Source organism: Cibotium barometz, chromosome 45 (genome assembly GCF_041138505.1).
Source record: "Cibotium barometz isolate CiBa-2024 chromosome 45, ASM4113850v1, whole genome shotgun sequence".
NCBI lineage: Eukaryota > Viridiplantae > Streptophyta > Polypodiopsida > Cyatheales > Cibotiaceae > Cibotium > Cibotium barometz.
The window spans coordinates 6,250,444-6,268,006 of NC_141090.1; the positions used below are offsets into that span (position 1 = coordinate 6,250,444).

Consider the following 17,563-nt stretch of genomic DNA (forward strand, 5'->3'; position numbering starts at 1 on the left):
CCAGGGCTACAATAGAGAGAATAAGAAAATTAGTTTCATTAGTGTTTACGAATGAACACGAACAATGGTCCAAGAAGAGTACAAATAATTGTTGCTAGACAATTGCTTGTTGTTGCTAGACAATTGCTTGTTGATGCAATAGTAGTAGGCAAAGAAAATGGTGAAATGGGGGAGACAGAACCGAGTAACATCTTAGAAGAAATGATTCCTCTTGTGCAAAATCAAAGGTGTGCTACTAGTGTTAGTACAGTACTAGCATTGCAATCCATGTATGGTGTACTTTTACCTAATTAAATTGACTTCTTTATTTGTAGGTTTAAAACAATTGGAGCATGTGAGAAGAGGTTACATGCCACAATGATTAGAGATGGATATGATAATATATTGCAATTGAAAAAGAAGTGCATGTTTCCTTTCTTCCATGGTAGTCGCTTTTCAGGTCAGGGAGGACCAGATGATAAATGTTTTCTTTTCAAAATGCCCACTAAGGACCCTGGATCAAGTGTTGACTTGGTTAATCACATGCGCCAAACAAAACACAAGGAGATTTATGTGCAGCATGGATTCATTTAAACCACACTCATAGAATTGATGGATGGGCAATAATGTCATGTTCAATATATGATCCCAGGAATAATCTTTTGCTTTGCAATGCATATCAATAAGTATGCTCTTTTTTCAAATTGTAATATGTGTAAGTGTCATGGTGGTCATTGCTATTTGTGAGACAAAAGAGGAAGATACTGATAGTCAAATCCTATTTTGGAATAGTCTAAACAAGGTGATGAAATAACAGGGTTATCCGCCAGCAGACTTTGTAGGCTTTAGCAGATGAGGCGGCAGGTTCAAATTGGATAGCAATAAGAACTGTGTTTAATGGAGGACTTGATAATGTTTTGGTTGGAACAGAAAGATCTTGTCTTTTCCACTGGGAGTAAAGTTTATAAAAAAACACTAAGAGACTTGTTAGAAAGGAAGTATTGTAATTGCATCTTGATATGTGTGAGTTGTGGCAAAAATCACCTTCTATTGATATGGCATCACAGCAAGCAGAAAGAATTAGAAGATGGTGGAGGGATGGAAATGTTGTAGAGGAGAATATTAAACCTTTGGAGAGATGGTTTCAATGGTGGGAACATAGAATAACACATTGGGGAAATCTAAATCTTAATGTAAGTTTGAGAACTTGCTCTGACTAAGGTATTTACATCAGCTTAATAAATTTGTGAAAATATTTTTTTTTTCACTAACAAAAATTGTGTTATGAAAAAAGAATTAAGTCCATGGGAGAGGGCTCAAATACCTAACATAAACTTGTCGAAGAGTGTTCATGCAAGCTAGCTAGTTGGAGAAGGAGGTAGCAAAAAAAAATTTGTTGTATGATGCATGTGTTATAGATGTGATCAATGCTTACATACAATGCACAAAACAACATGGTTATTTAACTGGCCGATATATAGGAATAGGTCCTAACATGCAAACATTTCTTGAGAGAGTGTCCTATAGAAAGAGTCCAAGTCCTTCTATGGTGGCATGTGTGGTCCAGGTCGCAATGGCTGGTACACCCTTGTATGAAGAGCCAATACTCCATGGGGATAAGGAGACCATGCAAAGGAAAAGAGCAAGGGGCAATTTAGAGAATAGCTCCCATAGTCCTGCCCTTGTGATGGAATCTAGGCCGCGTAAAGAACGTGGTCATCCTCAAAAAATAGCATTTAAAAGTCAAGAAAGAGCACACACGCATTTGAGCGAACAGATTTTTGATGTAAATGTAGAAACTACAGATGATGAAATTGGTGAAGGCATCACAAATGATGCAGCCTACAAAACAACATCAAATAATGACTGTGATCACAAGCCATGAGGTGGATGTAACCAAGGGCAATTGGGCAATTAGAAGAATGCCTACTCTAAGTGAGAGGGATATCTCTTTTATTTTGAGTCAAGCCCATCGGATGAGTCCTTTAAGCAATTAGGTGATGTAAAAGGTTGGACAATTTTGGCTACTTCAAGCGATGTAGAAACATTTATGTGATAGTGTTTATTTTGACTTCATTTATGTCTTTATGATGACAACACTTAAGTGCATCTTCATTTGTGATTAGGCATAATTTTGAATATATGCATTTATATTTTTGTGCAGTATATATATGTTGTCAAGTTAAGAATAACTCATGAAGAATTGGTTGAATTTTTATAAGATTTTTGTATGAGAGAGAGAGAGAGAGAGAGAGAGAGAGAGAGAGAGAGAGAGAGAGAGAGAGACTTGAGCGCTTGTGTATTATATATGTATGAATGGATGTATGTATATGTAGGTAGATGTACATATGTATGTGTCTATATATGTATGTATGTATATATGGATATACATACTCCCTAAAGAAATCGATCTAAGAGCTCCGAACTACAAAAGTTCTAAATTTCTTGCAAAAAGCTCTAAATTAAAAGCTCCCAAAAAAAACACACTCCTTCTAGGCTATTTTTTTCCTCAATAGGATTGAGGTATTCTACCAGCTTTTAAAGCAAGTTGCTACAAGATTTATGTGCTACCATTGTAAATCTGAAAAGAGAGAATAAAACAGCAATATGTGTAGATAGTAGACTACAGATGATCAAGAACCCAAATTAGATTGAAGGTACAGCATGAGGGAGGCCTATGAGTGCTGGTATGTATAAATCAGGGCTGAAAAGAGAAGCAATAATGAAGAGGGCTAAGGCACCTAATATATAGGGCTAAGGCACCTAATATATAGGGCCTCTAGAGTTGGTCAGTTAGGTCCTGTAGTACTAAAGTCCATAAAAATTCTCCCAAAAAAATGGTGCATCAAATATCAGAAAAATATGCAAGGTAGGGCCTTATAAATAGGCAGAGTCCATCAACAATATTTCCAACACCTCCCTTTAGCACCAAATGGGCAGACCAACACTCGCACACTGAAGTAGGACTTCCAAAGAATCTTGAGGGAGCGGTTTGGTGAAGAGGTCTGCATGGTTGTCCTTGGCAAAACGATCCATTCTCGAACCAAATGATAATGAACTTCGATATGTTTGGATCGACCATGAATAAATAGCACTCTAGGAGTCCAAGAACATTATGGTAGGAGAATTCTAAGCACATCACAAATGTTCCAAAATTTGATGAATCCACAGAGCTTCAGTCTCGAAGAGAAGGTAGGCCTTATACTCAGCCTTAGTAGATGATGTAGCCATAGTCCTATGTTTCTAAGACTTCTAATAAGGAACCATTCCATATCCAAGCAAAAAATCATATCCAAAAGTAGATTATTGAGAATCAACACAACCATCCCAATTAGCATCCATGAATCGCACTTCCAAAATGCAATGCTGCATTGCAATGGCCATATTTCAAGCAGAACCAATTCTCTACCAGAACTTTCAGAAAACTGCTGAAAATACCCTGCAGTGATGGACGAATCAAGGCCCGTAACGCACCTGAAACTTCCAATAGGGCAAAATACTAGCCCTTTGTAGCTCTGCTCCTACGAAGAAAGCTCCTCAATCGGAGATTTGTAGCTCTCAGAGCTACTAAGGTGGGTGTTGTACCTAAACCAAGAAGGAGGGGAAAGAGATGATGGTGCTCTTACCCATGTAGTACCGCTTCCTTCCTTGCTTGTTCTTGCCTCTTGCTTGCCTCCTTAGCTCTCACACGAACCAAGCTTTGATACCATAAAGAGAATGTGCTGTGGGGGAGAAATTTCTATACACCAACACCTTCAAGAAGTAACTGGGTGTCATAAGTAATTTCTATACACCAACACCTTCAAGAAGTAACTGGGTATAATAAGACGAAGTATGATAATTGGTGGTTGTAAGCTTCATGGAATCATTGATTTGGGGAAGAGTAGGATGGCACATGAGAGAAAGAAGGGGAGAGATTTTGTGGGAGGGGAGAAACAAGAGAAGAAGTGGTTGTAGGAAAGAATGAGGGGACCACCCAAAGGGATGGAGGGAGAGGGTACCAATGAAGTGGTAGCCTGAGAAATAGGGGATAGGATTCCTTGGGAGGAGAAAAGAATTCTAGAAAAGTTAGAATATTGAGCTCTAGAAGCCATATCTTCCAAATGCAAAATCCTCCTCTTCAAATAAGGCTAGAAGTAGCTAGATTCAAAGCATAATACGAGGCTATGAAGAGATAGGTTCCCAGTAATAAGCCTCACTTAAGGTAGTGTCTTCACTATCGCTTGATTACTCTGTGTGACTAGGGTTGATTGGCTCCTATGAGATCCTAGGTAGGGACTATGAAGGAGGGAATTATGTAGTGATTCTTCTTGAGAAGGTGATCTTTCCTCTGCATCATTTGAGGCACTCTCTTATAGTGGGGGATCAAGTTCAAAAATCCTTCCTAATCTTGTGTACATAAAAGGGTGATCAACTTAGAACACACCCTTCACTGATACAAGTCTAGTGGTGGTCCTGAAAATTTTTGTGAATGTTGATTAATAAGTTAAGAATATGCATTCCTACTTGGGTACGTGCAGGGCTAGGTGAGTTGGAAACGTGCATGTCTAGGTCCCTGTTGGGCTTGCAAACTTGCATTCACAACAAGTATGGGAATGTGTGTGGCCAAAAAAGATGCGAACTTGCATGGCCAAGTAGCAAACGTGTGTGTGGTTGAATGTCTACCTGCTGGATTTGTGAACATGCGTTCAAAAGTGAGAACATATGTTCCCGCTTATGACATTCACAACAAGTCTGGGAACGTGCATGGCCAAGAAAGATGCAAACATGCATGGCCAAGAAGCAAACGTGCATGTGGCTGAATGTCTGCCTGCTGGACTTGTGAACATGCGTTGAGAAGTGAGAACATATGTTCCCACTTTGGCATGTACGTACGCAATTCTAACAAGTCTTCCACTTGCAGTGGTGGAAGTCTGGGCCACATGATGGTCAAATTTCAGCCGTTTTTATCATTATGGTCATTTATAAAGGGAATTTGTTTTATCTTTTCTTAATGAGAATATTGTGTATATTTTTTCTGTCAGACTTGGGAGCATGCGTTCCTACTTGTGAATGTGCGTTCATAGGCCTAGAAGAGCATGTATGCAGGCAAACCAAAGAGTAACCAAAAATCCAGGTTTTGCTCCTCTAATGGTGCATATTTTTTAGTTTTTGATTTGATAGGATGCTTTAGCTTTTCCTAATCTATCTAATGATATGTTCAATACAACCTAATGGTATTTCTACAAGAATTAATGATAAGATTAATACCTTAAATAATCAAAAAACTGAAAGATTTATAAATGCAAGAAGGAAAGGGCCATAATCAATGGAAATAGAATAGAACACTTACTTCAATCACAAGAGCAAGAAACTCCCAATTGTGAGAATGGAATTATGTCTTTTATCATTAGTCAAATTTTCTTATATATAAGACTCCTATGTATAATGCCAAGCCGTCCAAGTAATATTCGAGGGCCTAATAAGCTAGTTTAGGCTATTTTTCTAGTCTAAGTATACACTACTGACATTACACAAGTCGTAAGCTTGGTTTTGATTTTCTTCTAGCTTGTAACCTCGGAGATTTCCTATAATTATTTTATATGAAATGTATTGCACATTATAAAAAATATGGCTCGAAGGTGTTGCCGTGCTTTCGAAGTAATGTAAGCCAATGTGGTTAATAGCCCTACAATATGAAAAGCATCAAACCAAAGGTTACATTACTATCAAATGAGGAACTACGATTCACACTCTCGTTTTAATGATTGTATTTATGTTCCTACAAACCCAATTGTGAGCTTGCTCTTGTGATTGGGTGCCTGGTAGACCAGAATTTAAGTATGTGTGAATACTTATGGCCTTGTATATAAGTCAATTTCTCTCATAATAAAACACTCTGAAGAGCAAGAAACTCCCAATTGTGAGCTTGCTCTTGTGATAGGGTGCCTGGTAGACCCAGTTTAAGTATGTGTGAATACTTATGGCCTTGTATATAAGTCAATTTCTCTCATGATACAACACACTCTCCTACCATTTTGCAACTAAGTCTTACTCTTGATTCTTTACTCTCCTTATGCTTGTGTAACTTCCATAGGTGAGAGAGAGGAGTGTGTGGCTACCCAATGAACGATAACCGAGTCAGTGTGAAAACAAAATAGGAGGAGTATAACAATGTAGACTCTTTGAAAGAAGAGAGGCCTGCATCAATTGGAGCACATTAGTAAGTTCCCCATCACGACTTGTTAAGTTTTTCTTGTTTTCTCTTGTGAATGTGTTTAGATGAGAGACTGAAACGTGCCATAACTCATCCCACTCCATGTATTGTTTCAATGTCTTTCCAACTACCACTAGAGAAGTGGACATCAAATGTACCACCATCTGGAAGTGCCCTACCCACTCCAAGGCATACAATCCTTTAGAGCATTCCATACAAATAAAGTCTAGTATGGAATCCCATAGGCTTGTGTCAATGTCACCATTGCCAATGCAACAATGACGAATACTTTTAAGAGCTTGAGATTCTTGCCACAAGAATAGTATCAAATGTGAAAGCTAGCTTGTTGATGGACAGCTCGGATGAAGCAACGGACGGTTCAGACAACTTCTCTCTTTCTCTGAAGTGCGATGCAACATGAAATTAGTGTAAAAAAACTGAGCTTCAAAAAAGGGAAAAGCAAGGGGGAGATCTTGCCGTTCTCTTGATTCCCCTCAAAATCTCGAGGCCAACACCCTCATGATGGGTGATGATAGGCGGTGTATAATGATGGACGTCTGCAATGTCTTTCACACATCCAGCTCCATCGGTTCCTCATTTATAAGAGTTAGAAGGCATTATAGAATGGCATACAAGACTAGGAGAAGGGGAGTGTGGATACCAAGGGCTTGTGTACTGGGGAAGAAAGACGAGCAGAAGGAATTCTCCTAAGTTCAACCAACAAAGCCAAAGAGCACCTATGATGCTAACAAAGTAGGATAACAAAAAATGTAGCAGAGAACCACAAAGAGAACATTCGTGCAACCAAAAGAAGCGAGCCTTCTTATAAAAAAAGCAGAGACATGAAAAGAATCACACCTCTCATAATCAATGCATGATAGAGCACTGCAGAGCATAGGACCATGTGCTCCTCACAAGCATGCACACAGCAACATGGCCACACCCTAGGAGTTGCAAGCACATAGAAGAAGATGAAAAAAGGTGCTGTGGCCAAGGATGGTTTGGGAGACTGCAAGCTTCTACCAAATATGTGGCTCATATTCATCCTCATCGGAAGCGTAAGGTCATGCACTTCCCACAACTAGCTGTTGCCTCAAACTAATATTTTCTGAAGAAGTGTGTCAGCCGTGCTACTCATTTAGAGGAAGGCTCTAAAGCTATCAATAGGTTGTAAAAAGGTAAGAAATAGAAGGTTTCTCAGAGCTGAAATGCTGCCAGCATTAGCAGGGGTACGAAGGTAGAGGTGTCCCACAAATTCACAAGGTTCGTGTTTGCCATTGACAAAAGGCGAAAATTCAACCTTTTCCATTGGTAGGAAATGAAGAAGCGAGGTGATTCCCCCATAAAGATAGCTTAGGTTTGAGCTATTTCTTCAGGGTTCTATGAAGCAATCAAGAAGGATGGGAATCCACTAAGGAAAATGTATACCCCTACAAACCTCAGTGGGAGGGGGTTCTAATATGCAACCATACAAACCTCAGTGGGAGGGGGTTCTAATATGCAACCATAAGGCATATATTAAAGTGTGGTGGCTTGGACGGCCGTTCAGAAACAATGGGGGTTAGAGAGATTCTGTGTATAATGATGATGTGTAAACACCCAAATATAACCGTTCATATGCCTTTTTGTGATTGTAATGGAAGCCAATTGAAGTAAAACTAGCTCTATCTTGCGATGTGTAGATTAACAGAACTGCTTTGGCATTCCTTAAATAGTAGCATGCAAGATATGCCTACACAGAAAATTGAATTACAGAACTTTGAGTTGTTAAAGATTTAAGAAGGCATCATCAACCATAACCTCCATTTCCCGCCTACTAACTGCTTTAATTCAGGTATACTGACACAGTAAGGAAACTCCGTGCATTCAATGAGGCCATCTGTTTTTCTGTTGAAACTTGCAGATAGTTGCAAAGAGAGCAACATTCTATCATTCAGATGATTGTGGCAATATCACTATATTGCCACTAGGCCAAACTGCACTGAAGCGAGTCCGATCCCGAAAGTTTACACGGCTTCTTTCACATATATAAGAACCACTAAACAGGCATGTGATTGCATACAAAAATACCTAAATAAAAAAAAGCATGCAAAAAAAGGATTGGATGTGAATTTCCTTTTTACTTGAAATACGGATAATTGGTGGCATCATCAGCCAAATCATCTTCACCTCTGTTGCACATAACTTTCTGTTATTCTATATGACAAACTCTCTGGGAATGAAATTTGAGTTAAGACAGTTAACCATTCCGCTGTGGCATTTTTGGAAGCAGGGACTTCACCACGTGCTTCAAAAATATACTGGCATAAACCTGTAAAAGCTTTAATACTCAAGAGCTGCAGCAAGTTGATTTTGCCACTACTTTATTTGGACCCTTGGTTTGGTCAGGCTTGTTAATCTTGATGCTTGAAGGCTGCCAGAAACACTCAATCATATAAAACACATGAAAATGCAATCCCTTGTAAAAATAGAAATGGAAAACTCTAGTTTTAGAATGCAAGAAAACCTCACCACTGGCTTGGAATCACTTTCCAGAAGCCGCTTGTTGATGTCTCGTGCAATCGTGTGGAATGCATTCTCAACATTGACATTTGTTTTGGCACTCTGCACACTCACAACCAAAATGGCTTTACACACAAATTCATTACAAGAAACTTGGGAGTCTATAGAAGGAAATTACACATAATGCACATCTGAGGCTTATGGTAATATAACCAACAATCAAGCATCTAGTAAGATAACAAAGATATCCCAAAACTTGGAATGCCTTACATACAGTTTCAAAAAACTTGAGGCCAAATTCATCAGCTAGTGCTTGACCTTGCGCAGTTGGGACAGCCTGTTAGCAGGTTATGCCTGATGAGAAAAAAAGAGCTCTCACTCTTCTGTTCTTCTCAAAAAGCCAGAAAAGTAATCTAGTTCTCAAATCAAAACTATAATAAAAGTCAAATCAACAAAACTCCATTATGGATTGGAATTACACTACCCTCTTGCTTGGATCCATATCCGCCTTGTTGCCAATCAATAATTTGTTGACATTGTTGGACGCATGTTGTTCAATGTTCTTTATCCAATTTCGGATATCTTAAAGCAAGTCAAGTAATTTTAAAAAAAAAACAGTCCAGGATCTTAATATGGTAGGAGGTTCAAAAGTTTAACAAGGATACTATTAAAGGTCGACATATCAGTGACATCATAAACGAGAAGAATGCCCATGGCTCCTCGGTAATATGCTGCAAGACCGTACACGTGTACGTAAAGTATCAGCTATATAGACACATCTTTTTATAATTGAGAGAAAAAAATCAGTATCTTACCTGTGGTGATCGTTCGGAAACGTTCTTGGCCAGCAGTATCCCAAATTTGCAATTTAACGCGCTTTCCATCGAGTTCAACAGTTCTAATCTTGAAGTCTATTCTGAGATCCAAAATCATGGGAGTCTAAGGATGAGGAGAAAGAAACCCTGTTAAATAATTTCCTAACTTTAATCATACTCTAACATTGAGAACAAGAAAACCTAACCGTAATCAAAGCAAACCCTGGGAACACCCATAGAAATTGGACGATCTTCCATTATTGGAGAATCCACTTCGTACTTTCCATTGATGTGAATACCACTAAGAAAGCTGCTATACAATCCATCTTAATTCAAGCCTAACCTTAATCATAAAAACCAATTCATACCCTATCGTCGAGATGAAGCTCGTGTTGAATGAGTCGTCTGCAAAACGCAGGAGTAGACAGCTCTTCCCGACACCTGGACATGGAGCTTCACATTAGGGGAATGCATGCTATGGGTTCAAATTACCGTAGGCATTCCATGAATCCCATGGATGTAGATTAACACAGAGACGCATACCATGGATGTTGATTAGCATGGATGGATACAAATTACCAAACAGTATGCAGATGTAGATTATCACTTAAATGCATTGTACCATGGATACAAATCATCAGAGGAAAACAGTATGCATGCCAAGGATGTAGATTATCAATTACTTGCATGCTGTAGAATGTACTATGGATACAAATCATCAGAGGAATTAGTATGCATGATGCACGTTATCACTTAAATGCATACTATGGGATGTGGGTTACCACGCCATGGAGACAAATTACCAGAGGAAAACGCAGGAAGTGAGATATTGTGGAAGACCTTAGAAATGCATGCCATGGATAGAAGTGACAACACAGGAGCAGTATTTCAAAAGGAGTGCAAGCGCAGAAGCGTGGTACAAGGATGTGAAGAAGCGTACCGCTGTCGCCGATCAAAAGAAGCTTGACGAGGTGATCGTAATCTGCACGGGGGCGCTTTGTTCCAGATGCCATCGCTGTGAAATGACAGAGGCCCTAGCCTAGCGAGTGTGCGTGTGTAGAGATGGCAAACGCTTCAATTAAAAACTGACCATCTCGTCGTCGATAGAGTGGGAGAGAGAAGGCGAACGAGAACGAGAACGAGAACGAGAACGAGAACGAGAAGAGGGAAGGAGGGTGGTCGCCTTTGACCTAACCTGGGTTAGGTTTGCTCAACTTGCCTTTTCACAAAGTACCCAAAATATAGATGATGAAAGAAGTGGCTTTCTCGATAAAGATATTGAGGTTATACTCAGTATGTCCTAAATTGTGTGCACGTGCGCGTGTGCATGTGTGTCATTGTGTGTTGTGCATTGTGCATTGTGTGTGTGTGTGGGGGGGGGTCCACATTGATGAAAGTCACCAATAAGAAGGGTCTACTTCAACCAAAGATGGATTCCTAATGCCCAAAGCCCAAAACCCAATAGCATGATGGAAAGTCCACATGGTGAAAGTCATCAACAAGGGTCTACATCAACCAAAGATGGATTCCTTATGCCCAAAGGCCAAAACCTAACGGCATGATGGCAAGTCACATTTTTTGCTTGGATCTTCAATAAATAAGGTAATTGTAATGCTCGGTATCTAGGATGGCACAAGAATATGCCTAGGCCATATTTGCTAAATTAGAATCTAGGAGAATTAAGAAGCTAGAAAGTAGTCTATGAAATAAATGAGCTTTAGGTAGGGGACAAGTGTGAATGTCCACAACTATAAAAGTAAATTCTATATATTTAAGACACTTTTACATGATATTTTCAACTTTGGAATATCTCTTTCTCTTGTGGGTGCTTCTGATTACTTTTTTTTGGAATAAATCTATATGACACATTACAAGTAACACCTCAGCGCAGAAGTTTTGAGTCATAGGAAGTTATGACCCGAATGGGCTCATTAAAACAAAACAACTTACATCACCCTAAACAAGAATTTGAGGTTCTCACCTATTAATTTTGAGGCCCAAAGCCCTTAGCATATAGATGACATAAGAGAAGGCCACCAACTGAAACTTTAGTATAATAATGTTCCAATAAACTTTACCCCTCATGCTAAACGCATTCTCGGGCATGCCCATAGGATTGCAAGTAAGTTGAACATAGCAACCTTGGAAGAAATGAGTAGCAAGCCCCACCTGTACAAACAAAAAAAACAACCATAGCATTAGCTGAATGTACATGATACACTTTCTAACGGAATAATGTCCATAAGCACCACAAGACTGGAATCATTTAAATCATTTCTATGTGTAACTAGCTCACAATTTAACTTGCACTTAGCCTTAACCTGTACAATACTTACAATGTTAACTTCCCTCCCTAGTGTACGCTAAAGCACCAAATTTCCCATAGGATAGTGAACATGAACATCCCCAATATAATATTACTCTCCTTAGCAAGGCCTATAGGATAGTGAACCTGAGCATCCCCAATATAATATTACTCTTCTCTTCAAGACCTATAGGTTCACGAAACAACTAATGGGACCAAGTGATCATTTCCCCCAATATAGACATAACCCATCTTCCCTATTAGTTCCAAATAGCTCTCAGAGACGGACAAATGCCATGAATCCTCCTACATTTGCAACATTTTCCTGAAGAGATATTCTCTATTTTGAAGTTTATGTCCAATCAAGGTTTTGGATTTACCTATTAACTATTAAGGGAAACTCCTAGAGGTCTCTCCATCTCTTACACCATGTGTTAATCCATTTTGGATTAACAAACATGATCCTCCAATTGAAGACATTAATAAGTGTCATAAAACGGCATTATAAAAGTTATACATTATGAGATATTGGCCACCCAAGGCCTAATTAAGTAAGTTTTGGGCACCCAAGTGTGTATAAGGGCCAAATGTATATAAGGCATTTTCTCATAATGAAAAGACACAATCCCCTTTGTGCTATAGAGAGCTCTTCCTTGTGTCTTGAGAGAGATTGAGAGAGAGAGAGAGAGAGAGAGAGAGAGAGCATTCTAGATTGGGTGGATCCGATGTCAATTGTATCTTCTTCGGATCCATCTTGGATTGTGACCCTTGTGTCACCCTTACCCACTTTTTTCACTATTCTCTTGTGGCTAGTTCTGGAAATAGTCGCATCTGCTTGGTTCTTTCCCTTGGATCCTAATTGAGCTTGAGCTCTTATCAAGACATTGAGTGGTGTGATATTTCTAGGTTGCACACTAATGGTTTGGATGGTTGCTTGATTGGCAGTAGAAGTCGAACCACTTGCGTGATATGGAAATCCTTGATTAAATGATCAATCCCACATTTAGTACAAGTGAGTAATGGCATGCCATTGGGCGTAGCAGTCACTTATTGGGGTTGGTGTACGTATGAACCATATTCTTGTTTGGGCACTCGACAACTCGATGCGGCCCTCCATAGACAAAACATTGTAGCGGTCCTCTTCTCAGGTTTAAGTTCATGTCCTTGCCCTTCCACTATACCATGGTTTGAAACACATGTACTGGCATGTTATTTTGTAGGAGGTAGAATTCAGGCATGACCTTTGTCGTTTCCTCATAGTACTCTCCACTAAGTTCTACTTCATGCACCATATCAACATCTTTTGATGGCTCTTCAGTCATCAATACTTGATTGATCTTAGCCTGCAGTGGTTGTGGTGGTAGAACTGGTGGTGATAGAGGTGAAGCATCAGGTAACTGGCATGTTATTCTGTGGGAGGTAGAATTCAGGCATGACCTTTGTCGTTTCCTCATAGTACTCTCCACTAAGTTCTACTTCACGCACCATATCAACATCTTTTGACGGCTCTTCAGTCATCAATACTTGATTGATCTTTGCAGCGGTGGTTGTGGTGGTAGAACTGGTGGTGGTAGAGGTGAAGCATCTTGTACCCGGAACATCTCCCTAGGTAAGTAGGAAGAGTTGGTTTGTCCTACAATAGCGGTGATCTATACAGGTGGCGCAGGTAAAGCCAATGGAGTTCTTAGTGTGCTGGTAGCTGTGCAACATTTTGGAATCTTGGATATTTACACATTAAAGTGTCATGATCCCCTAATTTTACATAGTGGACACAATAGAGTAATGGCCTTGCTCTTAATTGTGGACATTCAGTGGTAGTGTGATTCAATCTGCACATAGAGCACCACACCAATTCCTCGAAGGGGAAAGATGATTATGCCCATGCCCAGATGTTTCTCTTCCCTCCTTTACTTTCAATTTCTCTAATATAGCATTACTGAGCTTGTCCACAGTAATGTTTCCGACTTGCTTGCTCCAAGTTCCAATTTCTTGGTGACTTGAGACACACAAAGTCGTAGTTGCTGAAGATGTTCTCACATCTTCCGGTTGTGGCAATTCCAGCATATTATCTTCATATTCAATTGCCAGTTTGCAACATGCATCAAGAGTAGTGGGTCGGGCTAGTACCAAATAATCATGCATCTTATGGTCTCTAACCCCTCTCCAAAAGCAAGGCAATAACTGATCGTCAGTTAACCTCTCCCGTAGTTTGCACCTTAAATTTAAGTTCTTAAGTCGAGACACATAGTCTCTCATCGACTCACCTTCCTTTTGTTTGATATTATGTAACTATGCCACAGGGCTCTATCTGACTCCATTTTGAGCAAAGCTGGGCACAAACACATTCTTGACTCCTGTGAAGTTAACCTTATCCTTGGGCTTGAGGGTTTGAAACCACTGATGTGCTTTCCCTTCCAGGGTCAGTGAGAAGGCATGAATCATTGTCATATCATTGACAGGCCCATAGGTTTCACATATGGATTCAAAAATCTCTACATGTTGGATAGGATCTCCATCCCCAAAGAATTTTTGGACGAGTTTGGAAATGATATGTGGCTTCATTTGGGAGGGTCAAGATTCTAGAGCAGTGCCTAGTTCTCTTACCATTCCTCGGCCCATCTCCGCCGCCATATTTAGCAGATCTGTCCTTGTGTGGCTACATTAAGGTCAATGGTTGGATCCATCCTTGGTCTTTGAGGAATTTCTCCCCCCCTTCCTAGACCTCGTCCCCTTCTTGTATTAGCTCTTCTAGGTATCTCTAGTCCATGGGATGGTGTTGCCGCTGTACCTTGGAATGGCTCATCATTAGTTGCCTCCATACGCCTTTGCAAAATTAGAAGTTCCATGTCTTGTAGGAACGTAGGATGATTGATCATCTACTTAATATCTTTTTTGGTGTACATAAGGTCCTCCACTTCACCCGCCACTCTTGCTAGGTTATCCTCTTCTTCTATGGTTATAAACCCTTCCTCAGCTCTGGGCTCCTCATTTATGGGTTCCAAGTTTGGAATTTCTCCCTCACTTATTCCCATGACTAATTCTGGTTCCTTACCTGTGATTGGAGTAGGTTTAAACCTCTCGTTTCCTTTTGCTCAGCTCTTTCCCTTCAAGTATCAAGCTCTTGTTTCCTTAAGCTCAACTCTCGTAGCTGTCATTCCACCGCGCTCTCCTTCTGAGATCTAACTCTACTTCCTCTGAGGTGGGGAAGAATATTTGACCCGTTCTAGCCGCACTTTCCATGTCCCGTCTCATTCGAGGGGTATCGGAGTTCAATAGCCTAGAATTTGACGTTTGGATGGGCACTTCTTGTCATGGACCAAGTCCAACGCTGGTTGACGGACCCAGGCCTGGAGATTGCGCTTCTTTGTCGTAACTAGTTTGGAGACCAAAAAATCCCTGGGCGATATCAATGATACCACTGGACTTGGTTGGGGAGGGTGGTTTCTCCTCTTCCTTAAACCTAGAGTACCTCAGCCCTTCTTCCATGGATTCTTCACTACTAATTTCTACGGTGGTTAGGTTCCTTAAGACACTCAGGTGTGTGCTTGTTGCTGAATGACCTGAACTCACACTTTTTTGATAGGAAGATCTTGGGTGATTCGATGCACTATCGTCAGGTGTAAGATCGTCTTTGATGAGCTTTCCAGATCTTAAGTGCATGTATATATGATTTGATAAACTACTTTGTAGACCCAATTTAATTTTTATCTAATTCTATCGCTCTATTTCTGAAGCTGTGAGATTGTTGAGAATAGTTCACGGCATGAAGTGTCAGAAAACGGTTCACATCGTGAATGTTTTTCTACGCTTTCATGTGTTCAAAATTTTTTGCTTTTAGGGTCAGAACCCCTCTTCTTTGTTGTAGGCGTCCCTCCCTTACCGACCTTCGTGGCCTGCCTATTCGTTGGATTGGACTAAACTGTGAGTTTGCAGGAAAAGTTCACGTCGTGAATAAAAAAGGGTTCACGCCGTGAAGGTTTTCTAATTGGCTCACGTCGTGAACAAATGGGTTCACGCCGAAGAGTTCTGAAAAAGTTCATGGCGTGAACGTTTTTCTGAACTTTCATGTGTTCAAAATCTTGTCAGACTTCGTGGCGTCAGAGCTGTCAGAATAAGGTTACCTATCTTTCTACTTTATTCCGAATGGTCTACAACAAATTTTCAAGAAATCGGAAACTACTTCGAGTATGAGTTCCTCTGATCACCCGCAGTCTGACGGGCAAACAGAGCGTGTAAATTAGATTTTAAAGGATACGCTTCATGTGTATATCTCTGGAAAACCATCGATTTAGGAAAAGTATCTTCCAATGATGGAATTTGCCTATAACAGTTCTAAGCATACGGCTACTGGTTATAGTCCGTTTATGCTTATGTATGTGTATCAAGGACATTGAGCTTGATACATCGAGGGATTTCTTGCATGATATGCAGGAAATGCTGACCCAAGGTCATGATTCTATCAGGAGTGCTTAAGATAGAGCATGGTTTTATGCTGATAGGGGACGCTCACCTTGGCCTTTTGAGCTAGGAGCGTTTGTTTATTTGAAAATGTCCAGGGTGTCTCCCTGGTTGTAGAGGTGCTGATTGTTTGTCAATCAGACACCTAGTTGTGCATTTATTAAGGCTTAAGTTTACCGTATTTTTAACTAAAAATAACTAAAAATTTACGTATAGGCTCGATTTGGTGTTCATTTTGGATGTAAAATCCTATACTAGGGTAAATTTTGGATGTTGTAAAATCCTATACTAGGGTAAATTTGCGTACAATTCTAAATTTGGACTCAGAATTCTAAGATTCTAGGTGGAAACAGCTCGTTTATTAAAATTGTTGATTTTTATATCACAAAAGACCATAAATTCATGGGCATGTAGTATTATTGAAGATGGGCATGTTACAATAAAATACTATATCTGATAAATATAAATAGTATATACACTAAATACTATATCTAATATACTATATCCTATATATATATATATATATATACTTGATAAATATAAAACTATATACTATAAATACTATATCTAATATACTATATACCACATATAAGTGTGTGTATATATAAGTATTTATGTATGTATTATATACATAAATACTATATACTATATATCTAATAAAAACTATATATTATATACACTATAAATATTAAATACTATATATCTCATAAATATATAAATACTAAATACCATATATCTAATAAATATAAATATTATATCTAATAGACTATAGGTAATATATCTAATATATTATTTGTACTATAGATATCTATATATATTATAAATATAATTTATTATAAATATAAATTCTAAAAATATAATATAAATATAATTCATATTATAAATATAAATTCTAAAAATAATATTTAAAAAACCCCCTTCTTCCGGTCTCTTTTCCTTGCTTCTTTTTCATATTGACTGCATGTCACTGCTGCACTTTGCCTGCACTGTCGCGCTCCGACCGCGCCCGCCCTCTCATCGGTCTAGCTTGCCTGCGCTGCTGTGCTCTAGTCAAGCTCGCTCGCACACCGGATCTGCTTTCCGTTAAACCATGTACCTGCAAAACAAATCGATTAGTGGTAAATCCATGGGCAATGGCCATGGCAAGAGCACCTCTTTGCCATGGCCATTGGCCATACTCTATGGCCACAATGGCCATGCGTCCGTGGGCCTGCGTGCTCTAGCCATGGCCATTGTGGCCATAGAGTATGGCCAATGGCCTGCAAGTTTTTTTTTGTTTGTTTATATGAAATATTTATTTAATTCTTG

The 17,563-nt window shown here is 39.4% G+C and overlaps 1 protein-coding gene and 1 pseudogene across 1 annotated transcript; one reads left to right on the top strand and one right to left on the bottom strand.

The window, feature by feature from the left end:
- The first annotated feature begins 405 nt into the window (after positions 1-405).
- On the top strand, positions 406-1,864 carry LOC147612357 (uncharacterized; annotated as a pseudogene).
- A 6,427-nt stretch (positions 1,865-8,291) lies between these two features.
- Positions 8,292-10,735, bottom strand: LOC147612358 (ras-related protein RABE1d-like). Its single transcript, XM_086783586.1, has 8 exons — positions 10,433-10,735; positions 9,861-9,933; positions 9,493-9,593; positions 9,343-9,408; positions 9,162-9,259; positions 8,952-9,014; positions 8,687-8,779; positions 8,292-8,588 (listed from the first exon to the last, which is right to left on the bottom strand). Exons 1-8 carry the CDS (start codon positions 10,503-10,505, stop codon positions 8,505-8,507), a joined length of 651 nt encoding a protein of 216 aa, XP_086639712.1. The 5' UTR covers positions 10,506-10,735; the 3' UTR covers positions 8,292-8,504.
- Between the last annotated feature and the right edge of the window lie 6,828 nt (positions 10,736-17,563).

What these genes read in the sequence shown, in the direction of transcription:
- LOC147612358 (XM_086783586.1), bottom strand. Translation starts at nt 10,505, where the DNA reads ATGGCATCTGGAACAAAGCGCCCCCGTGCAGATTACGATCACCTCGTC. An exon ending in AGCTTCATCTCGACGATAGG is followed by an intron (nt 9,594 to 9,860) that starts GTATGAATTGGT and finishes TTTGGATCTCAG; the next exon opens with AATAGACTTCAAGATTAGAA. An exon ending in GCCTCAAGTTTTTTGAAACT is followed by an intron (nt 8,780 to 8,951) that starts GTATGTAAGGCA and finishes GTGAGTGTGCAG; the next exon opens with AGTGCCAAAACAAATGTCAA.